Source organism: Dipodomys ordii, unplaced genomic scaffold (assembly GCF_000151885.1).
Source record: "Dipodomys ordii isolate 6190 unplaced genomic scaffold, Dord_2.0 Scaffold181, whole genome shotgun sequence".
Lineage (NCBI taxonomy): Eukaryota > Metazoa > Chordata > Mammalia > Rodentia > Heteromyidae > Dipodomys > Dipodomys ordii.
The window spans coordinates 1,628,611-1,652,457 of NW_012267397.1; the positions used below are offsets into that span (position 1 = coordinate 1,628,611).

At 47.8% G+C, this 23,847-nt stretch overlaps 1 protein-coding gene across 2 annotated transcripts in view; it reads right to left on the reverse strand.

Annotated features, from left to right (window-relative positions):
* Grik3 (glutamate receptor, ionotropic, kainate 3) overlaps positions 1-23,847 on the reverse strand; it is a 211,385-nt gene that overhangs the window by 16,564 nt on the left and 170,974 nt on the right. For both annotated transcript variants that reach the window (XM_013034066.1, XM_013034067.1), the window contains exons 10-12: positions 18,281-18,484; positions 5,242-5,465; positions 964-1,082 (exon numbers count right to left, since the gene is read on the reverse strand). In XM_013034066.1, coding sequence (XP_012889520.1) covers positions 964-1,082; positions 5,242-5,465; positions 18,281-18,484 — 547 coding nt within the window. The remainder of the gene's footprint in view (positions 1-963; positions 1,083-5,241; positions 5,466-18,280; positions 18,485-23,847) is intronic.

The following is a 23,847-nucleotide window of genomic DNA, read 5'->3' on the forward strand; positions in this document are numbered from 1 at the left end:
AAAAATGTTAAAAAAAGAAAATATCATTTGTTCATTCATATGGAATTTGCTGATAGATGTCTCTTGGGGACAGGGGTGAAGGACAAGGATATTTCCCTTGTCCTTTGAAGCTGCTCCCCCCCATGCTCCCTAGTGTCCCTCTTTGGCATGCTGGCGCAGGTAAATCTTGGCTGCCTCGCCCGCTCCCCCCCCCCCGCATTCCTTGGGTAAAGAGGCTCTGGCCTTTGGACCCCACAGGTAGAGATCGTGGGTCGAGGGCTCCTGGCCAGGAGTGGGACTGAGGCTGTTCTCCCTAGGGGTCCTGCCCAGCTGGCCCTCTAGCTGTGACTGCTCTCTAACCCCTTGGCATCTCTGCATCCCAGACCTTGAAGTTAGAGCAAGTGCTCTGCTTCTTAGATATTTAAGTAGCTGAGAGATGCCTAAGGGGCTGGCCATCTGTGCAGGATCAAGGGTGTAAGAGAACCTGGTCCTCTATGAATCCTATTTCTATGTTCCAGCCTCTCCTATGACCAGGAAGTCACAGAATCCAGACCATGATGCCTCCTAGAGTCTTCTTAGTCCCCCTCTGCCTTATAGCCAGTATAGCTAGTCCAAGTTCAAGTACATCAGTTCCTTCCTGAGGAGGCTCCAACCCAGCTCCCAGCCTCTACTTCCTCCTACCCACAGTTCAGCTTTGCTCAGCTCCACTTAACAGTAGAGAGGCCATCAGGATACATGCTACATGTCATAGGTTAGGGTGGCTATGTACTTCAGATCTTGAGCTGGCTCCAGCCAGAGCAGTGTTATAAGGTGAAGATCTGGGTTGAGGACACCCTGAAGTGTCCTGATGGCACAGTAAGATCTGAGGCTATCCCTAGAGGGTGGGTAGACTGGCTTTCCTGATTCTAGAGAGGTAGATCCATGGGAGAGAGAAGATGCCCTGTCCAGGAAAGGAGGCCAGGGGGGCGGGCAGGAAGCTCATACCTTGCTGCATCAGAGACCCCATTCCAAACCAGAAGCTGTTGAGTAGAGTGAAGTTGTTCTCTACCACCTCAGAGCCAGGATTGCAGGGATGAGCATCGTACCATTCATAAGGGCTAAACCTGTGGGGCAGAGAGAGGCGGTGAGGGGGTGCTGTAAGGTGACAGCAGCCACATGTGAGGTGTCAGTGACTCTAGATTACCCTTCCTTGTTGTTCTGCTTGTTCTTCACTGTTGGTGTCCTTTCCTGGTTATAAAAACAATCCAGGAGCCAGGGGCCAGTGGCTTATCTTGGATCAGGAGGATCTAGGCCAGCCTTGGCAGAAGTCAGCAAGGCTCAGTCTCAACTGAAGATGTTGGATATGGTGGCACATGCCTGTTATTCCAACTAGGATGAGATGATTGTGGTTCGAGTGTGCACCCGAGCAAACAACAAGACCTTATCTCAAAAAATAACCAGTGGGGAAAAAGGACCGGTGATATATACCTGCTTAACAAGTGCCAGCCAGGAGTTCAAACTTCAGTATCACAGAAGTAAAAGCACTTTAGAAGCTCCTCTTAAAAAGTATGCGGGCCCTTCAACCTAGCAATTCTGCAACTCCTTCTCCATCCCAGAGGACCCCACTCGTACACCAGCATAAAGTGAAACACACAAGGGTGTTTATCAAATTGTTGTTTGTCATAGAAACAAGACTGGAAAACAACCTAAATGTCCTTCAGTAGAGGAACGATTAAATAAACCAAGCCATAGCTGTGCTTTGAAATATCACAAGGCTGTTGAAAGAGTCTGGGATACTTCTAGATGTTTCCGGTGGGGAAAGATCTTTAACACATAATATCTGGTTTAAGGAAAGTGATAAAAATAAGAGCAATATGATCACATTTATATAAATAGATTCCCAAAGGCATACCTATACAGATGTGTACATATATGTGGAGGTGAATGCATGCTGCAAGTTCTAGTTTCCATACATAAGGAATACCAGTGTTTATCTTTGGACTGGGATATGGAGTAGAATGACAGACAGAACTTTAGGGAGTCCTACTGCCTTATTTGTATTACATGCATTTTTTTAAAATAGAGGACATACTTTTGAGCTTTTGGTATAATTAAAAAAGCAGAATAAAAAAAGGATGCTCTCTGAAGTATTCAGCCAGTATAGGAAAACAATGAGAGAAAGAAAGAAAAAAAAACCCAACAAGTGCCCAGGCATCTTACCCCCTGGAAAGAACAATGCAGCATAATTTTTTTTCAGATTTTTCTCTTTGAATATACAAACACATAGACAACAGGGAAATGTTGTTAAGGCTTCCCCACTGCTTTCTAAGAAAGAGAACTCCTGACTGCTGGAAGGAATCTTGGTTTCTGGTGTGAGTTACAGTTGAAGATGCTGGCTGGAGAGATTGAGAAATGGTGGAGAAAATTCTGGCTGGGGGTAGATGTTAGGGAGAGACAAGTCCAGTGAATTTTGTTGTTTTGTAGTGGTGTGGTGCTCTGTGAGTGTGATGTTGTGATGTCTCCTTTACATTTCTCCTCTGGAACGGCCAGTGCGTTCATTACACATTGACCATCGATGCTCCTGGGAGAAGCAGGAAGTTCCCCCAGCAGGAAATTCTAAAGTGAGGCTTCAAGCCAAGTTGAGCATTTTCAAAGGAAATGGTCACGAATTGCTTAGAGCCTCTAAAATCCACAAGAAAGAGATCAAGGATCAGGAGCACCAGGTGGAGAGGCAGTTGTGAGAGGGGATTTTGGAGAAAGCCCTTGGAGAGCCCGGCGCCTGATGCTGAGCGCCAGTGTGGAGCACCTGGGAAATCTTCAGGGTAGGGGCTCGTTGTGTGTTTGCTTTCTGGGTGAGGAGAGGGCCACAACTATGATCAGAGTCCTGTCTCTACCTTGGTGACTGGGGTCAGCTTTTCCTTGAATGGAGTCAGAATACTTTCAGGTCAAAGGCTTCTAGCTTTCACTTGCTCATAAGGCTGGAGGACCCCAGGTAGCCAAGCTATAACTCCAATTGTGACCATTAATGGATACCTTCCTCCCTTGTCCAGCCATCATCCATCCTCTCCTCTTCTTTCCTGTTGGGCCTATCAGACCCCCTGACTGCAGAAGTAAAGTCCCCCTCCTGCTACAAAGGAGCACTTAGTGTTGTTAAATTTTCAGGGTGGTGTGGACCTCAGTCTATTACAGCTGCAGGGTAACACAGAAGTCTCTTCTAGGTCTTTTTATTATCATAATTTTTTTAAAAAATCATGATTAGTAGCTGCATCTGTCAGAGCTCTGAGCTCATCTGTGTGACCTTTGAGCCATACTCTGGAGTCTAGAACACCTCCACAGCCAAGTCCCAAACCAGGCCACCCATTGGTATTGGTGTCTGCAGAAGTGTGCCCAAGGATTCTACAACAGGAGGAACTGGACAGGCTTCAATGCCTACCACAGAGGATAGTTAAAAAAACATATGATGTAACTGGGCACTAATGGCTCATTTCTATAATCCTAGCTATTCAGGAGACTTAGATCTGATGTCATCCCTGGCACCAAGCAGCAGTGCCCCCTGGGCTCTCCACTACTACTGTTGCTCATCAGTCAGCCTGCCTTTCTTCTTAATGTCACCTATCTGGCCCCGACAGACAGTTGTGTTTGGTTTAAAGTGGGACAGGTCTTATCCAACTCTGCAAAGGACAAGCTTTCTGACGGGACAATGGCCTACATTCTCTGAGCCTCAGTTTCTGCTTCTGTGAACTGGATAGAATTATACCCACCTCACAGGACTGCTTGTTGTGTGGGTACACCACAACTATATGATGATGCTTTTCTCAGATCTGTGGCCAAGACCTTCAACACTCTCTTCTCTCTGCAGGTATTCCATAACATTCCAGCCATTATAGAAATCCCCTCTTCCCAGACCAGCCATGGCAAGAGGACACCTACCTTCCTACTCAGGGGAGAGGGGCTGCAATGCAGGCCTGGCTTCCTGCAGCGGATGGAAGGCCATTATATTGGAGGGGGAAGGGATGTGCATCAAACAGACAGAACTAAAGCTGGAAATGCTCAGTCACAGAGGGGTGGGCCTCTAAGAGGTCGGCTGGAGCCACTAAAATTACAGTGAGAGCGCCGGAGAGTGGCTCCTGGCTTTCAAAGGCTTGTTAGACCATTAGAGACAAGAGGTGTAATGAAGGCCTCTCTGTGACAGGCTAGGCTGCTGGCTGGGCTGGCTGGGCAGGGCAGCCGTGGCCTCCACAGCACCGGGCCTCAGCAACAAAGGATGGGGAGGCAGGGCAATGTTGTTTCTCATATCCTTCCCTTTGGTCCCTCTCTCTGTGTGGGAGGAGGGAGTGAATGGAGCAGAGGATGGAGGGGGGGCTTTTAAAGAAGGCCCTGGAGGGGTAGGGAAGGCTGAAACACTAAGCCCTTGAATCTCAAATTGCCTCTCTCTGGAGAAGTCTCTCTTTGCACCATGTTATAACTTAGAGGTAGAAAGAAACAGGGCAGGGGCCACACTGGGGCTTGGGGGGAGAGGGGAGAGGGCAGAGGGCTTAGCTAGGAGGGATAAGAGATCTGGGTCATATAGTCACCAGCCTGGGGCAAGGGTAGAGCAGTGCTCAGGGAGTAGGGATCATCTAAAACACTAGATGACCCAAGTTCAAGTGCACCAGTATTACTGCTTGTTTGACCTTTCTGAGCCTCATGAGATGTAAATGAGGTAATGGCTGGAGAGGGCAGAGAACAGTGCTTGGCAAACACCAGATGTTCATTAAACATGATCTAAGTCTGTTCCCTCATGACCTCCTGTCACCTACAAGCAAGGTCACACTGTCTATGTTGGGTGAACAGCCACGTATGCAAGTGGCATGGCTAGCACACATCTCAGGCAAACAGTTGTGGATGTGCCAGGTTCCTACATGTGGCTTGTGTGGCACATTTCCTCCTACTGGTGTGGACTATATAGACACAGCCTGTTTTCAAGGCCATGCAATGCCCCTGAGTCTGTTGTGCCAGGTGCCTGGCCCAGGTGCTGCAGCTTTGGACAATGCTGATTTCTTCCAGTCTAGGACATATGTCTGCCACATGTCAAGAAACATCAGCACAGACCAGAGGAAGAGGAGGCGATTCCTGAGGGTATGAAGGGGTCTGAGCCTCCTTCTGAGCACCAGGGAGGGAGAGAGCAGCAGGAGCAGAGGCAGGAGCAGGTAAGTCTGCAACCCAGGGCTGAGGGTGTGGGACTTGGCTGGCTCCCTAAACCTTTCAACTCAGGCCCAAGTTCTGGCCTGGGCATTGCCTTACCTGGCAATGACGAAGAGGACACAGCTGACACCCAGGTAGGCGAGGAGCACATACATCCAGATATCTGGGGACAGAGGGTTGAGGAAGGAGAAGACGCTGGGGTTGGTGCCATTGGGCTTTCGGTACAGGATGCTCACACCGAGTGTCATGAAGGGCTTAGAGAAGTCGATGGCCTTCTCTCGGACATGGGTGATGGTCAGGGGAGCCACGGCCAGATCTGCCTTCTGAAATAGAGAGAAAGATGGACAGGTAATGAGCAAAAGCCTCAGACTATAGGCACCAGAGCAACTGGTCTTGTAGGAAGGCCAAAGAGGGAGTAAAGTGGCATCAGAGTCCAAGGCCACTTAGTTACTCTTCGCTTGCAACATTTCCTGGTGGCTGTGCCACACCCAGGGTGCAGAGAGACAGGTGTGAATTCCATTTGACCTTTGTTCTCTAAGAGCTCATGGACTTGAGGAGGAGGACAGTGACATAATCATGCAGAGAATGGGACCCTATTAAGGCTGTCACCCAAGTGATCTCTTCTCAAGATGGTGACATATCAAAATGAAGACAGTTCAGCAACCTATGAACATTTAAAAATAGCTCATGTTCTTTACTTGTGTCTTTCAAACGTCGTGAGGAGAAGCAGAATCTACAACAACCTGCATTTAAATCTGCTTTTCTCTTATCTGCTTTTCAACTGCTTCACCCTGTCTGGTTAGAGTATGTATCCTCCCATCCACCTATAAGCTGCGTGGACAAAGATAATCACCTCCTTGGAGAGTATGGGACTGAACAGGCAAGTCCTGGGCCTCATTAGCAGGAGGCAGCACAGAGGAGAAAGGCATATAGGGATGCTCAAATGCTAATAAGGTTTATTCTAACATTTTGTTGTTGTTGCTTTTGTCATTGTTGTTGTTTTGGTAGCACTGGGGTTTGAACTCAGTGCCAGGACTCTACCACTTGAGCCATACTTTAGTTATTTTTAGATAGGGCCTTGTGTTTTTGCACAAGTCAGGCTTCAGATCTAGATCCTCCTATTTATTCCTCCTATGTAGCTGGGATTACAAGTATGTTCCACCATACCCAGCTTGTTTTTTTTTTCTTTTTTAAAAAAAATTATTTTCTTGGGTTGGGAAGTTGGCTCAGTGGTAGAGCGCTTGCCTTGCATGCCTGAGGCCCTGGGTTCGATTCCTCAGCACCACATAAGCAAAAAGAAAAAAGCCAGAAGTGGCGCTAAAGAGCTGAGGGACAACGCTCAGGCCCAGAGTTCAGGCCCCATGACCAGACCCCCCCAAAAAATTATTTTCTTTTTGTGTGTACCAGTATCAATATCAGAACTCAAAGCCTCATGTTCTTTGTTTGGCTTGTTTGCTCATAGCTGGCACTCTACCACTTGAGACATGCCTCCAACCTGGTGTTTACTGTTTAATTGGAAATGAAGTCTCAAAGACTTTTCTACTGGGGCTGGCATTGAACCAAACACTCCAGATCTCAGCCTCCAGAGTAGCTAGTGTCATAAGCATGAGACAATAGCACCTAGTTCCTTTAATAAGAAGAATAAAGTTCTTTCTTTGGTCTGAGTATTTTCTGATTAAAAATTTAAATCACTCCTTACAATATTTCCTTTCCAGCCTACTCTAGTGCTCTCCTACATGAGGCCCTCATTAAACCGCTTCCTATTTCCCATATCCCTTTCTTTACCTCCACACTTGGCTACCTCATGCTCTATTTAGAACACCCTCTTACTATTGTCTAATGCTTGCCACCATCCACATTCCTTTGCACAACAGCCTCCTGTACTAAATGCCCACAAAGCTCACTGTGTGCATTAAGACCTGCACTTGCTGTCTATGTGCAGTCCTTTCTGCTCCCATGAGTCCCATGGCTCATCTGCTTATTTGCTCTTGGGTTCCTTGGCATGGCTGGAGCTGAGGCCAGTCTACTGCTCTCTTCTAACCCCCAAGACTCCCCTAGTATCTGGAATATTTGCTAATCACATTCCCTTCTGAGGGGCTACCCCTTGGGCTCCAGTGGGAAATTATACCTCAAACATGAACATTTTTATATCTTTATTTAATTCCTCCAGTGACTGATAGTCATTTTCAGCTCACTGTTTTGTAGGGTAAGACTATCATTACTACCTTACTGGGTCTTGTTTCATTTTAAAACGAAAGTCTCACTATGTATCCCAGGCTGACCTTGAATTCATGATCCTCCTGTCAGCCTCTACTATGCCCAGCTTTACATAAGCTTTCCTTCCTTCCTTCCTTCCTTCCTTCCTTCCTTCCTTCCTTCCTTCCTCCCATCACTACTTTATGAGAGCCCCCAGGCACTAGGGATACAGAGCTGGCCCTAAGTGAGTTGGCTTCTATACTCGTGGCACTGATGGTACAGTAGGGGCAATGGACCTTAGTTGAACTATTTAGCAAATGACAGCTGTTTACAGAAATGCTGACTGCACTTAGAGTAGGCACTAGCACTCTAGTCAAAATCAGACAGGGAGGTAAGGGTTTGTATGGGTAGAACCCCAGTCTCCAGACTGCTCAGTGGGTACCCTATGCAGGGGAAACTGGGAACCCTGATGTTGCTCACCCCAGTGTTTCTCAGTCACAGCCCCCACATCCTTCACAGAGCCCAGAGATTTGGTGAGCTTCAGAACCCTGGAAAGACAGGAGGAGGAGCCTATCACAAAGGATCTTCAGATGAGGCCTTCCTTTTGCAAATTTCCAAATGTATGAGTTGGCATTTGCCTGACTTTGAAGACAGAGGAGGAAGGAACAGGGCAGCAGTTGCCACCCAGCTCTCTCAATTCAGACTGTGGGGAAGGAAAGCCACACAAGGGGAGAGAGCTCTCAGGCAAGGTGCAGAGTGGCTATTATGCATTTGCTCAAGAACTGCTGAGCCCAGACCCTGGCCCTGCCTTAGTTACAGCAATGAGGAAGAGAGCCAGTCCATGTCCTCTTGGGGTGTCAGTTCACATGGTCCTCTGTTGGGAGTGCAGTAGACATGATTCCTGGGGACTGGTGGTACTGAGGGCAGCACCCTGGAAGGTCTTTCTAAGTCTCCTAAAGTTCTGAGACCTTCTATAATATTTGGCATGACAAGGATAAAGTGAGCCTTTGGTTCTAGAACTTGGTCTCCCAGAGCCCTGTCTCTTCGAAGTACATTGTGTCAGGAGGCTCTCTCTGTTCTGACCCCAAAGTTATTATCATCTGTAGGAATGTACTTGAACTGGTCTCTGGGCAAAAGCTCCAAGGCAATGCTCAAGAATCTTCCTTAAACTTTTAATTACAAGTTGGATGATATCATAGTGTTTGTAGGCAATACTTATTTTACCAGATGTTCCAGGCACTGGTGAGGAAGCCAGGTACAGGGCCCCAGGCCCCCCTTATTCCCCAGACGCTCTGAGGGTCTGTGGAATCTCCCTGCCATTCTTTCTAACAGGGTTAAGAGGCAGAGGCATCCATGATGTTCTGTGCCTGCGGCAGCAAGATAATTGGCCGATGTGACCTTCACTGGGAGTTTGGACGTGTGTTCTCCCTTGGGGTTCAGAAAGGCTGGTATTCTCCACTTCATTTTTTGGTTTAGGCAGAAAATACTACATTTCAACTGTTGGTAACGATTTCCCCCAAAAAAGGCATTATTTTGTCCAACTTCCCTTGAAAGATCGGAACAGATGTCAAGTCTTTGCTGTTTCAGTTCATTACTCAGAATGAAAGGCCTAGTCTTGGCGGCCCTTCCCACTCATGCAAGTTTCTTCCAGGGTGATTCATGAAATCACAGGCTGTCAGAGCTGGACGAGACACCTTTGGGAACATCTATTCCAAGCCCATATTTTTTTTTTCTGTAGAAGGAAACTGAGGCTTGGAGAAGCTCCTTGGTCTTCACTTTCAAATTACAGAAATCATTTCTTTGAACAAAACCAACACTATGGTCTGTCCTGTACTTTCATTGGTCTCTGGAGGGATTTATTGGCCTCTCCTGCCTTACTAAGGACCATTCTGTACATTTTTTTAACCTGTGGGGCCAGACAGGACACTTTCCTAGAACAGCATTTCATTCCCATAAACAGCTTGCCACTTACCAAGAATCTCCTAAGATGCATCTGGCATCTTCCACTCTCACATGAAGCCATTTGGCCTCATCTGCATTGTCAGAACCCAGTTCTCAGCATAAGTAATAGCAAGGAGTATTTACTGAGGGCCTGGAGGTATGGCTCAGTGGTAGAGCATTGGCTTAGTATACACAAGGCTCTAGGTTCAATCCCCAGTACTGCCAAAAAAAATCAACAAACAAAAAAACCCCAACAGAGAAAAACATACTCAGCTCTAGCTTTGTATTTTAGCACTCAGTATCCAGCTACCCTGGTTTCAGTCTGGATCCTGACCTATACCCAGCATAAACCCAGGGCTACCTCCTACCAGGTTCTAAGAATGGAGTTGGGACCATGATCATTCTGGCAACTTATCATTGATTAGCCTTCTCTTGGGACAAGTGGTCCTGGTCAGAAACTAAGATCTATCTCCTGAGCCCTAGCTTGCTCCTTGAGTCTGGTGTCCCATTGGCATCTTGGAGGCACAATACTTCTTGAGTGATTAAACATGGTCTTCATGAAATTCCTTATTTCTATGGTCTTCCCCTTGGTTAGGAATCCCAAGGGTGCCTTCCTGTCCTGCTCAAATGGTAACATCTGTGATCACTACTGGATGCTCCTACATGCCAAGAAACATGAGATGTGTTTCGTGTATTGCCTCATGCCAATCTCCCAGAGTCCCAAGGGGTGGTAAACATCAGTACAGAGGCTTCATCAGTCTAAAAGGGTAAAGGCAAAGGGTCAAAACAATATTTGGACTCCATTAGAATCAGTATATGGACTCAATTCACAGTGACCTCAAAATCCAACATGTTACCACTCAATCATATGCACTATGTATAGTTGGTTAAGTATTTTCTTTTTTTGGGGGGGGGCGGTCGTGGGGCCTGAACTCTAGGCCTGGGCGCTGTCCCTCAGCTCTTCAGCTCAAGGCTAGCGCTCTACCACTTGAGCCACAGTGCCACTTCCGGCTTTTTTCTTTTTGCTTATGTGATGCTGAGGAATCGAACCCAGGGCCTCAGGCATGCAAGGCAAGGGCTCTACCACTGAGCCACCTTCCCAGCCCCTGTATAGTTGGTTAAATTGGGTACTTGGTCCTAATTACATTCAAATCTGAACTATTAGTACCTGTGGGTGTGACTTAATTTGGAGTAAGGTTTTTGAAGATGTCATTAGTTAAAATGCATTGTACTTATAAGAAGAGAGGGGCAAAGATATACACAGAGAAAGCCATGTGATGATGGAGGCAAAGATTGAAATAATGCAGATGAAGGCTAAAGGCTATGAAGGAATGTTGTTCATACTAAAAACTGGGAAAGGCAGGGAACAGTCCTCCTTCTGAGCTACCACAAGGAACTGACCCCACTGACATCTTTGGTTCTGGCCTCCAGAGCTAGGAAGACTCCTCCTTATTTTATTTTTTTTGCTGGTCCTAGACCTTGAACTCAGCCTGAGAGCTATCCCTAAGTTCCTTTTCCTCAAGACGAGCATTCTTCCACATGGCCTACAGCACCACTTTCAGCTTTTTCTGTGATTAATTGGAGATAAGAGTCTCATGGACTTTCCTACCTGGGCTGGCTTTGAACAGCAATCCTCACATCTCTTGAATTATAGGTTTGATTATAGGTGTGAGCCACCAGTACCTGGCTACTGTTGCTCTTTTAAGCCACCAGGTTTGCTGCCATTTGCCATGGCAGCCTTAGGAAATACACTTGCAGCTCATTCTCTGTGCAGGATGCATGCATTACTTTCTACTTCCTGCTACCAGCCCCACCCTGGTACCTGCTCTGTTCTGACAGCAGAGCTTATGACTGCTTGGCCCATTCCTGAACCCAGCCCTGAATTCCCAGAGACTTGAACTTCACTCTTACTCCTGACCCAGGCTGCCACTGGGGCCTCTCCAGCATACCTTCTGCATTGTTTGGTGGAGCTTGGGAGTCACCTTCCAGATCCCTCTCTCATCTCCACAGTGCCCAAGAAATCCAATTTCGTTCCTGCCACTCACAAAAGACTTGTCTCCGGCTCTTTATGCTGACTTCCTGCTTATATTGCTGTTATGGGGTATTATGGCTTGGGTAGGAAGTCTCCCTCCAAAGCCTCATGTGTTAAAAGATTTGGTTCCCAGTTGATGGACCCAATTTTTGGGGATGATTGAACCACATGGGCTATGCTGTCATCAATGGATAAATCTACTGGTGTATTCATACATTTTTTTCTTATTTATTAGTTTATATTAATTGTACAAGGTGACATTTTTAATACATTTATATAATGTACATTGATCACAGTCCTCTACCCAGTACCCATTTCTCCCCTTGGTCTCCTTCCTCTTCCCCAGAAAACCCCTTCTCCTTTCATGTCTGTTTTAAAAATCCAGAATCTGCATAGGAGAGAATAATGGAAGGAGTGATAGTGATCAAGATGCTCTATGCTCATAAACTGACATGTTGATTTGAAATTCCTTTGTACAACTACTCAAAGATAATAAAAAAAGAATGAATTCTCAATTTGATGATGCTATTGGGAGGTGACGGAAGAAGCAAGTCACTGGAAGTATATCTTTGAAGGATATGTTATCCCTGGTTCTTTCCCTGTCTCTTTCTCTCTCTGCTTCCAGGCTGCCATGATGTTAGTAGGCTCCTTTGCCACACACACCTGTTGCCATTATATTCTACTTCACCCTGGGCAATGGGGCTGGGCAACCATGGACAGAAACCTCGGAAACTACAAGCCAAATTATATCCTTCTTCCTTTCAACTGTTTCTCCTGGGAATCTATCACAGAGCTTGATCAACACCTGGGACATCTGTGGAATTTACCTCTCACATATTTCCCCCCAAGAATTGTTTCTCTAGCTAGTTCCTTCCCTGCCACTCTTAAAGAAAGATCATGCTTCTTGAAGGGCCCTGGACATTAACCTGACAAACCAACATTTGGAACCACCCACACATCTGACTAGAGGAGCAACAGGTTTGAGTAGATTCATAGCTGTCTACTGACAGGTCAGCTTCTAACTCCTGTGATTCACCTGTCAGCTTCTGGAGCTGATGGCAGGCTCCCTGGTTGACAGCGCAATGATGTGTGTGCCTTTCCCAGGCCTGGAGAACCGCCTATTTGAGTCCCAGCAGACTCTCTCCTGTGCTGCTGTCTTTCACAAATGATGGCAGGTTCTCCCTGCTTCATATCCCCTTGGACCCAGGATGGATGCACCACAGGCTCCATCTTTCCAACAACCCCATAGATCCCTGGCAGTAGTATCAGCTCAAACAGGACAGGGCCTGCCCTAGTACAGCCCAAGGGGGTTAGAGTGGGTAAGCCTCTGTCCCACACCACCCCTACCACCAAATAGATTCTGTCCTGATTATGTGTTCCAACAGCTGCTATAGTGCTCCTTGGTGCTCTGATCCCAACGGAATTTTTATTTTCAAGTCACTATTTAATGTCTTGTTTCCCTGACAGTACATAAATTCCAGGAGGACTGGGTTTAAGTTGTGTTTCCCGCACAGATGTACCTCATGGGATCAGCACAAAGCCTGACATAAAGTAGGGGCTTAATAAAATTTTATTGGAAAAATGAGTATCAGAATGCCCCCCAGGGTCCTGCTTTGCTCTTCCCCAGCCTACTGCTCAGCACCCTGTTTGCCCTGAAGCCAAACTGTCTCTGATAGTTGATCTGATTGTCTCCCACTGCTGTGCCCTGATCCTAATGAGTCAACCTAATGTTCACTACTGTCTTCCTTCTGCCGGCCAGTGGTTCTCCAGCATTGGCATTTCACCTCAGGTAGGTTCCTGGTGACATCTTCCGTTCCATGTGTCTCCTTAGTCACTGTCCTAAATAGCCATCTTTGAAATCTATCTGCTTTCCTGCCCAGAATATGCCCTTCTCCATCCAGAGCTCTGCTCCGCCTTCAGTGAACTCTCAGCCTGCTCAGGACTAGAGAACACATTTGAGTAGAGTAAGTATGCTTGCAAACATGACTTAGGACCATTGCATGTGGACCAGAACCAATACCTGCTTCCTGGTTGAGAGAAAGGTGATACACTGGCGTAGAGCAGTGGATATGGGTCTCTGATACCAGCTTCTCCCATCACGGCTGGAGGCTGGGAGATCAGAGTTCATAGCCTCAAGGCCATGATAGGTGTTAGGGTGTAGCTTTCCAAGTCCCTTACTTCCTTACCCAGCCCTCATTATCATTTTCTACAGACTGCTAGGGAATTAGAAATGAACTGATGCCCTCTGGATCTCTGATTGCTGCTGGCCAAGGGTACAGGGGATAGTCACCCCCTGCCTCTTTCAAGTCTTTATGACCTTCCTCCAGGGTTTCCTGGGATGGAATACACTGACTCTCCACTGCTCCACAAGACCTGCTAGGATCCAGGGAAGGTCTTCTATCCAGTCTCATTCTTCCTTAGCAATGCTCACCCTGGCTGAATAGTTACACCATCCCTATGTTCTTAGCTTATAACTGGTTTCCTCCACTAGAAGGCAAGCTCCTTAGGCTTGGAGAAGCAATCCTGCTTGTTTTAGTCACACCTCTGCTTCCACAGCACCTTGCATGGGGCTGCACTTGACCAGTTTACAATAACAGGGAAGATTTCAGAGAGGTGGCCCAGTAAGCTCCCTGCCCAGGAGTGGCACATACTCATCTCAGGAGTATACTGAGTTGTAGATGGTACATGCTGGTGAACCTCTTGTCAGCTGCTAATCTTGACAATGAGCATTATGGCCATTGGAGACTTTAGAACACAGCATATCCAACAGTCTACATGTTATCTGACTAGATGGAGAACAGGTGCTGGAAGGTTCCTGCATCAGCTGGTAGGTGCTATACCTGTAGTGCAGGTGTAGGACTCCTAGGCTGAGAGATATCTGGTAGCTAGAAAGGGTAAGCCTTCCTCCCCTAGACTTCAGAGAGCTTCCTGATTTCTGAGACCTGGCTGGGAGAGCACTGGGCATTTCCCTAGGCTGGTCTCTGCTTGAGGAGTTTGGTGGAGCTCACCTGGAGGCCCAAGGCCATGACTGATGTTGGGGTGCAACTTTCTAAGTCCATACCCTCCTTACCCAACCCTTGTCACCATTTTCTACAGACTAGCAGGGAACTAGAAATGAATGGATGTCCTCCCTGGATCTCTAATTGCTGCCGGGGGTCCCACATCTTGCCTGTAACCCTTACTTGTTATTTGACCCCCATCAGATACATGCTGGCAATACCCTAACCTTTTACGGTGTTCCCCAGTTCTTGCTCTGTTTCCCTTACCAATGTCTTTGTAGTCCATTTATTTTCTTTGCCCTCTACTGCTCTGTCCACCCAGCATGCTGACTTGCCCTAGGTGAGCTCTCAGCATCCTTGATTCCAAATATGCTTTCCAAAAACAAGGTACACAGGACAGAATGAGGGGCTGGTTCCTGGCTGAATGACGGGGACCTGGTGAATCTCCTGTGGTGGCCTTGACACCGGACACTCCCCTCACACCTTTGGATGTGAAGTCAACTATTTATGACCCCATTGCCATGCCCTTATTCATGGTATGAAAGCCAATGCTCATTCATTCTATCGCTCCCTCACCAATACCTTCTCTGTGTGTGTTCAGCCCCATGCCAAATGCTGGCAATAGCCAACTTCCCTTCTTCAGTTATTTGTTGTCTGGAAGAAGAGTCAGGCAGAGGAAACAGGCACTTCCAGCTGTGCCATCATCTCTGGTCTACACTCAGGGTTATAAGAGAGCAGAGGGGGCATGTGTGAAGGTTACTTCTTCACCAAGGAAGGGCTGATATGCAAAGGCTATCTATGACCATTTCTTGTCACCATCTTTGCCCAAGCCAATCTTATAGGCCACAGAAAACTCCTTAGCAAACCTCCATACAGCCACTAACCACTAGCCTAGCCTCTGGTGACCTGTTGCCTCATGTGCTCCTGATCCTCCTTTGCCTCCGATCTTGCCAGGGCTAGACATCCTGCAGATACCTCCCTTCTATGCCTTCTCGGTAGTGCCCCCGGGCCTTATCTCTTCTCCCCTTGAGATGACCCCCCCATCCAGGATGGGCTCTGTGGGCTCTGCTGATTCCTGCATGCCAGCCTCCCACTCCAAAGGTTCTTTTATTAGCCCCATTTTACAGATGTAGAAATATGGGCCGGAGAGGTTGTATAACTTTCTCATTGTCAGCTGAAATGTGCCGGACTAGGTATCTGAATCCATTTCGATTGGATTCCAGAGTGGTCAGAACACATGGGTGTAATAATAGGCAGGGAGTAGAAGACAGCTGAGAGGAGAATGAGAATGAGCAGGCAGCAGCAATGGAGAGACGGATGACGGATGCAGTAATCACCACTGTGTCTAATCACGTTTGCTGTTCCTGTGTTCCAGGTGGCTCCGGGAAGGTATGTCTGTTGGCAGGAGGAAAGGGGGTGCATCCTTCAGGAACCCCATCTTCCTCTACAACCCTGGGTTCTTGCAAGGCCATGTACAGTGGACAGAGGCCAGCAGAGAGTCAAGGAAGGACATTTTAAATCCTGCCTGGGCGCAGGCAGCACTCAGGGTATCCAAATGGGCCTTAGGAGGCAGACACTTACAAAGGTGAATATTCATCATGTTTTATACCTACATTCAGATCCTTAATAAGGAAGTAATAATATTGCCAAGTCTTTACCATGCTTTCTATGAGCTAGTGAGGAGACTAATTATCTGACGACACTAATAAATGGTTATGATGTTATTAAAAATGGCACCAAGCTAGGATTAATAGGCTCATCAATTGTAAGGAATCAGGTTTAACAAGGTCCCCTGCATGTCCCATCAGGACTCATGGTCTTGATGAATGCTGGACCTCCTGAAGTTCAGCCCAGAAATCTGGAGGCCATGGACGAGGCTCCCCGTTTCCCCAGCCGAGGGGTGACTCGGGAGGGTCTGGCTGCTGCTGGACTGTCTCATCATATCCCTTTAAAAATAGCTCTTCAAAGCTCCCGGGCCATTGGAGGTGCTGTGGGTGGTGGGTCTCCACATGACCCCATCTTTCTTCTGCAGCCCCACTCATCTTTGTAAAGGCCAGGCTCAGAAGGCATGTAGAGCCCTGGGCAGCAGAGCCCCACTCACAGGTGCAGGGAGTGGGCAAAAGGAGATCTGTGGGAGGGGGCCTGCTAGCTCATTTCCATAGTAATTATGGTTATTATTAATACCAGTGACAATATGACTCCCTTTCCGTTAAGAAGTGCTCAATAAGCTAGAGCCCTCTTCTCTACCTGTTGTCTTCTCTGAGCCTCACAGAAGGCAGGGAAGAGGGAAGGGGTGTCATTTTCACTGTTGAGTCAGAAATTAGAACACTGGGCTTCCCGATCCTCCCCTGCCCTGACTCCATCAGCCTCCAAAGAATAACTGATAGGATAAAACAACAATAACAACAAAACAACAAAATAATAGCAAACACTGAGGCTGTTCTGCCTAGACAATGAATACACTGACTCACAGCAATCTTTGTGGTAGGCCCATTCATATCACTCCCCTTTCAAAGATGAGAAAACTAAGGCCCAGAGAAGATAGGAGACTGTCCAGGAACACACAGTGACTCCTTGGCAGAGTGGAAACCAAACCCAGCTCAAGTTCACACCCCCTCCTACCAGGGGCTGCAAAGATTCCTGCATAAGCCTGTCTCTGCTCTGGCTTCTTGTTAGGGCCGACTCTCTAGAGAGGGCACAGCCCAGGGCCACTGAGACACAGAGCTGCCAGACTCTACCAATTTGAGTCCAGCCCCACTACACACTAGCTAGGGTCTTACTTCTCTCTCTGTCTCTGTCTCTCTCTCTGCACCTCAGCCACTGTATCTGCACAGTAGGCATTACTGACAGCCCTGTCAGGCCTAAGGATGAGGGAGAGGAAGATGATGCTAAGGGGTCCAGATCAGGTCCTTGCCTGCTTTCACTTCAGACACAAATTTTGGATGGATGCTGCTTCCATTCCATTGAGGGTCCTGAGCTGGAAGGCAGGTAATGAATGCCCCATGCTAGGGGAGCCTATAAAAATGGCACCTTCACTTTGTTCCCACACCTCCCTTAGGGGCTGTGATGGTGACTAGAACCTAGGGAGGCTGATGACTTTGTGAACTTATCTAGTCAAGCATCTATGAGGTGGGAAAGGCAGCACTTGTGCCCCAGTCTACTGGAGTACAGCCTAAGCTTCTAGGAGCCAAGGAGCTAGGATGTGTTTGCTGAGAGAATCTCACAAGGCTTAATGGGTTGACTATGGACCAGGCCAGAAAAGGGGGGATTAACGTGCTCATTTTTCAGAGAAAGCAGCTCAGACATGGGGTGACTTGTCATGCCTCCATAGCTAATTAAGGAAGAATTAGGTAGGGCCCTGGGTTCCAATTCCTTTCAGGCTGTGGCTCCTTAGCTTTTGATTCCTTTTTGTCTTCCTCTCATGTTCCATAAACTCCAGGCCCCTCCTACCTGCTGTTCCCTCTGCCTGCTCTGGCCCCTTGCTCCCAGAGTCCTCTTCACATCCCAGGGAAATGGTGCCTTGGCTCCCTCCTTCACTCAAGCCCTCAGCCCATTCCCTGGACCATCTTTCTTCTCTTAGGATTCAAAGCTACTTTCAAGGTAGCATGAGGTCTATCTGTGTCCCACAGTTGTTGTGTTATGGTACCTTGCCCACATGGCTGGGACATCTATAGCTGTTTAAAGGAGCAGAGGACTTGAGCAGTTCCAGATTGCATGCACCTGGGCCCATGGGGTTGTGAATGTGTGCTTGCCCGGACAGGGATGTCTGGGAGATGAGGGGCCTAAGCAAGGCAGGCCCAGGAGAGCTAGAGTACACTTCTCCATATGAATCCCTGTAAGTCTTCAAGGGCACAACCTTTACCTCCATCTCCTTGGTCCCTGCTGAGGTGCTGGGTTCTAATGTGCAAAGTGCAGCTCACTAGGCTCCCAGGGGTCCTCCCTCTAGCCCCATGTTCCAGTCCCAGCTTACGTGGTCAATGAGCTCCTTGACCATGCCGTTCCACTGGCCCTTGTCATCCTGTGCCCCGTACTTGCCGTCTTCTACCAGCCGGATCTCGTAGGAGAAGCCCAGGATATGGGCCAGCTCCTTGAGCAGATCAATGCAGTAACCCTCAAACCGGTCATTCCCATATAGAGTCCTGTCTGACTTCCGGAACATGACAAAGGGCTCCTCCTGCAGAGATAGATGAGAGAGGGGAGGCAGGCTGAGTGAGTGGGGTGGAATCAGTTGTAGGCTGCTCTTTGGTTTGTTTGTGTGAATGTGCAAGTGCATGTGTGCTTGCGTGTGTGCGCAGGCGTGCACATATGTGTATCTGTTCCAGGGCTTGAACTCAGGGCCTGGGTGTTGTCCCTGAGTTTTTTTTTTTTTTTTTTTTTTGCTCAAGGCTAGTGTTCTACCACTTGAGTCACAGCCCTACTTCCTGATTGTTTTTTTTAAATAGTTAATTGGAGATAAGAGTCTCATGGACTTTCCTGCCCAGGCTGATTGCGGGCATAGCACAGTTCTAGGGAACCAGTTTGGAGCCCCCTGGTGGCCCCAGGCTCAGTACGTAGTCATGGACTTAGTTGCCCAGTGGTCACAGAACTAGCTAGCAAGTGGTAGGGCAGGGATTTGAACTCAAGTCCACCTAATTCCAAAGCACAGGTTCTTTCTGTAGCAACCATGACGTGGGCCAGGGTTCTCAGAGTATGAGCCTCAGAAGAGCCGATCTGCAGAACTTGTTTGAGATGCACATTTCTGGCTTCCCCCAACTTCTTCCCCCCAATCTAATGAACCAGGGAATCTGGGTAGGGTCCAGCAAACTGTGTCTGAGTAGCCCCTCCCAAAACTTCTGATGTCTGCTCTAGAAAGTCCTCATTGAGTGTCTTCCCTGGCTTTTCCTCAACTCCTGGTTCTCAGATTAGATCTACATATTCCCAATTCCTTTGTCTTCCGAGGACTCTCTCAATTCCTTATTTAGGTTGTGTCAGGTGAGCAATGGCCAATAGCAGTGACAGCTCCGTTTGTATAGGACTTGTCTCTCCCAGGAGAGATGATCCTCAGGAAGGTGGCTTGTGGGGTGAGTGACAGGCTCCCCTTCCATACACCACCCCTGCAGATGGTTACAAGCCAGTGAAGGGCTTAGAAGAGGCCGGGCTTTGCCTGACTTCTCATTTGGAACTCCCTGCCAGCCCTACAAAGAACAGTTGAGAGGAGGCAGAAAGCCTGAGAATAGAAATAGTTTGATTCCATCCAGTTTGAGGTTCACAGAGTGAGGAACTGTGGGTTTTGGAATCCCCGAGTCCAACATCAAGTCCGTGTTTCAGCTGGCTCCGCCCACTCAAACTCACTTTTAAGTCCCCATGCTGAGGTGGGTGGAACTGAATTTCCATAAAATTCAGTATTTATTGAGTTCCTATTATACACCAGGCACCACCTTTAGACTCAGGTCTCAGGCTAAGTCTCGCTATCTTGCCAGGTGGTGACATTATCACCATGTTATAGATGGGGAAACAGACTCAGAGGTCAGTATGCTGCCCCAAATCACACCAGAGTTACTACAAGGATGGAGTCTTGTTCCCATCCTTCCCAGCCAATCAGAATGAATCTCTTCCTGGTTCTGTTCTCCTTTCTCTCCTCTGCGTCACCTGCTTTTCTAGGTCCCAAACTCAGGTCCAGAGCTTCTCTCGTGTACCTGCTTCTGGACCATTCTTTGTTCTCTCCTTACTCCACTGGACCTTCTTCTTCGCCATTTAGTCTGCACCTGTCTGGCACCCCTCTACCTTTTCCCATTGGCTACCTTCTCTCAAACTCACTGTGGTACCTTGAGGTGTCAGAATGTTTCAAGCTTGCAGCTAAGGGGGTGACAGCTGGCAGAATGCATAGAGTGGGAAGCCCATTTCTACACAACCACAGTAAGGCACACATCTAATTATGGAGGTGTTTCATTGTCCTGCTCAATGGTGAGGCCTTTCTCTTGACATCATGGACCCCTGGGGTGGTGATGCGTGGTTAGTGCTGAGCCTCTGTAGAATTCTGCCAGCAGCCACTAGCCAGGCTCCTGCTGTGGCAGAAGGGTTCAATTCTTCAGCCTTGTTTTCCTAGCATTGCTGCTTCCCAATACCTCATCCTAGCCCTGACTGATGGGTTCCAGCTTTTAGGAATCTTTTAAGGTGTTCCAGAGAAGCAGCCAGGGAATATCTGAACTCCCAAGGGGCTCCCCACTCTCCAGGGACTCTGATCAAACTACTGCTTTGTCAAGATAGACAGGAGACTGTGCTTTTTGGCTAGCATCACACCAGCTTCTCAGTGCCTCTCACCAACCAAGCAGATAGCTGAGCAAAGAATCCATTTGGGGTCTGGGGCAAGTGTAAAGGCTGCTTGGAGGAAAGAAAACTTGGCCGAGTCTAGATATGACTTTCATGCAAATCAGTCTCTGGGTTGCTCTGCATCCTGGTCACAGTGAGTAGGGCCTGGATGGGATTCAGCCCATTCTCATTCTTCTAGCTGATGCTCTTATGCAGTGCACAAGATATGCTACTGTACCTGTTGGCCCTGATCTTATCTCTCAAGTAAATAATTCAAGTTCTTTCTTTAAAAGAAAAATACCATCATCCTCAGGGGAACCACTAACACATATAGATAGATTCCCATCTCTTTCTATAAAATGAATATAATAACACAATCCCCATTTTAATAATAATAGTGTTTTAGTGAAGATAAAATGATTCAACTGAGGAAAAACATTTAGTGCCTGGCCAATGTTAGTTGCCAATATTACTTATTATTATTATTATCATTACTGTCATCTTCTTTTTCCTGAGTGCTGATTGGCCTGTTACCTACAGTAACTTTTCCCACCTAGAGACCACACCCAGTGTCACCAAAGGATAAAAATTGTGGCTGGCAGAAGAAAACCATCTCAAAGAGGTCCCCAAGACAGTGTACTTCCTGACCCCCCTGTCCATGCCCCTCCTAGGACTTATCCTCTAAAATTAGAACTTCATTTGTGAAGCCACCACAGCCCCAGAATCTATACATCTCCATATAAATACGCTGCCTTCGGAGCAGCTGTAAAATGCCATTAATTTCGGGAAGTGCTTTGCGGATAGCATACATATTTAACAGCCAAAGCCCAGAGCATTAAAATGGTGCTCGCCTTAGTAATGTGTCTCTAGACCTGCAACATTTCCTAGGGGGTAATTCTGAACTCCGCCAACTACTTATTCATGGACTATTTCACAATTTATTACTGGAAATGTCCAGACAGCCAATTCACAAGCTCTCTCGGCTGCTAATCGATTGCTCAGTGAAGGTGCCCTCAATTTCATAACTTCACGCTCGCCTATTGCTTTGGGAGAAGAGCCGTAGGACCAGGGTAATATTTCTCTTCAACAAGTCACAGAAAACAGGGGTCCAGAAAAATAACCTTTTCCGACTTTCCGTCACCAGGCTCCGAGTCTGGTTTCTCTACAATCAGTAAAGCTTAGAGCAATGTGAACGCCAGCCCTACTGCTAAGCTTCTCCCATTCATAGAATGCTGGATTTGGAGAAGGGCCTGGGGGCTAACAGCATGTGAGGAAGGATTCAGAGGTTAGCCGGTAATAATGGTATGCCCTCTCTCTGAGTTGGGCAATGTCAATCCACATCCATGCATGCATGTACACATAACCACTGGCATCACTGGCCACATGTTCAGATCTTCTATTTGCCTGTCCCTGCCTGGGTACACAGGCCAAGGATCTTAGACTTCAGGCCTTGGCTTCTTTCTGGTAAAACAGCAGGACAGGCTTTGGATGATCTCTGTCCTGGAATGGTGTACCAGCCTACATTCTGGCTTTGGCTATTCCCCTGGGCTCCTGCTGGGTGCTAGGAGTTCCGGCCTTCTTGGCAGCTGAATCTATGTGGGTCACAATGTGCAGTCAGTACAAATATACCATCACTGCATAAACAGATGCCCTGCATGGCTGCCCCCCTCACCCACACCCACAACCCCATGCATGCCGATCACTGCTCACATCTTTAGCCAAAAGAACCCCGAGCCTTCAAAAGCGGGGCCCCAGGAGCGAGGCCCATGTGCTTTCTCTGTGTGTGAGCTGAGGTTTGGGTAGATGAATTTTTCATGAACTCATGGAAGAGCAAAACCAGAACAGAAGCTGAGATTTCAGGGAGGGTGAGGAGGGCAGGCTTCCAGGTCCCTATTCTGGTTTAGGCTCAGGAAAAGGGAAGTCAACTGGTTGCTCAGAAATTAGAGAGGGTGGGGTCAGGCCCCTGTCTGTCTGTCTGTCTGTCTGCCCAGGGCAAGGGAATAAAAGGTTGATTTAGAGAGGCTTCAATGGATCTGCTACTGTCTACCAGGTCCAGGCCCCAGGGAAATGAAAGAGGAGAAGATCCCCTCTCACCAGCTTTTCACCTCCAGACCCTGTCCCCAGGGGCAGAGCAGTTTGATGTTCTTGTCCTCTGTCTTGGTATTTGCCTGTCACTCAAAGCACTGTTGCCCGGACAACACACTCAGACAGGTAGGGGGGCTGTGCTCTCAGAAGGAGGTCTGGGTCTGCATCAGGCTGCTAAACATAGGGTTGGGTTTTCAGCCAGGTCAGCTGAGAAGGTGCCAGGCTGGGCCCCTCCCCAAAACCTGCCAGGCTGCCCCAAAGAGCCAAACCCTGAGAGTGTACCCCAGGGCTCCAGATATGCTGACAGTGGTGAGCAGTGTGAGGTTTTCAGGGGGTCCTTGATTTGTCCTTGGTGGGAGTGGGCAATCTCTCTCCTGACTCTGAGGACTGTGTTTTCTGGTGGACCCATGTAATGGTCATATATGTTTTATCATCCAGAGGTGGCATTTCCACTCTACTTCCCAGCCTGCTTCCAGGAAAGACTGGTAGTGAGGATAGAGGGACCTGAATTGTAGTCCATCCCATGTGAGCATCTGATATTTGTGATGGGGTTAAGACGGTCTGTGTTCCCAGCTGTGGGTGCAGGATGTCCCCTTTAAGTGAGCTAGCAGTCAGGTCTGAGGTCAAGATGCTGGGGCTAGGGGTAGGGAGTTACCGTGATATTAAAACCATGAGCTTAGGGCTGGGAAGGTAGCTCAGTGGTAGAGTGCTTGCCTTGCATGCATGAGGCCCTGGGTTCGATTCCTAAGCACCACATAAGCAGAAAAAGCCAAAAGTGGCGTTGTGGCTCAAGTGGTAGAGCGCTAGCCTTGAGCTGAAGAGCTGAGGGACAGCCTCCAGACCTAGAGTTCAAGCCCAGGACTGGCAAAAAATAAAAAAAAAAAATAAAACCATGAGCTTAGACTATGGCTAAGAAAAGGGAATGAGGCAGCAGCTGATCTGGAATTTTATGTTTCAGTAGGAGACTAGAACCATGAGAAGCTCCCTAGAGGAATTAGAAAGCCTTAATGCCTTCAGAGGCCAGTGCTTGGAGAAGAAAGGGCACTAACAAGTCGAGTATAAAAATGAGGGAACTATGGGCTGGGAAAGTGGCTCAGTGGTAGAGTGCTTGCCTTGCATGCATGAGGCCCTGGGTTCGATTCCTCAGCACCACATAAGCAAAAA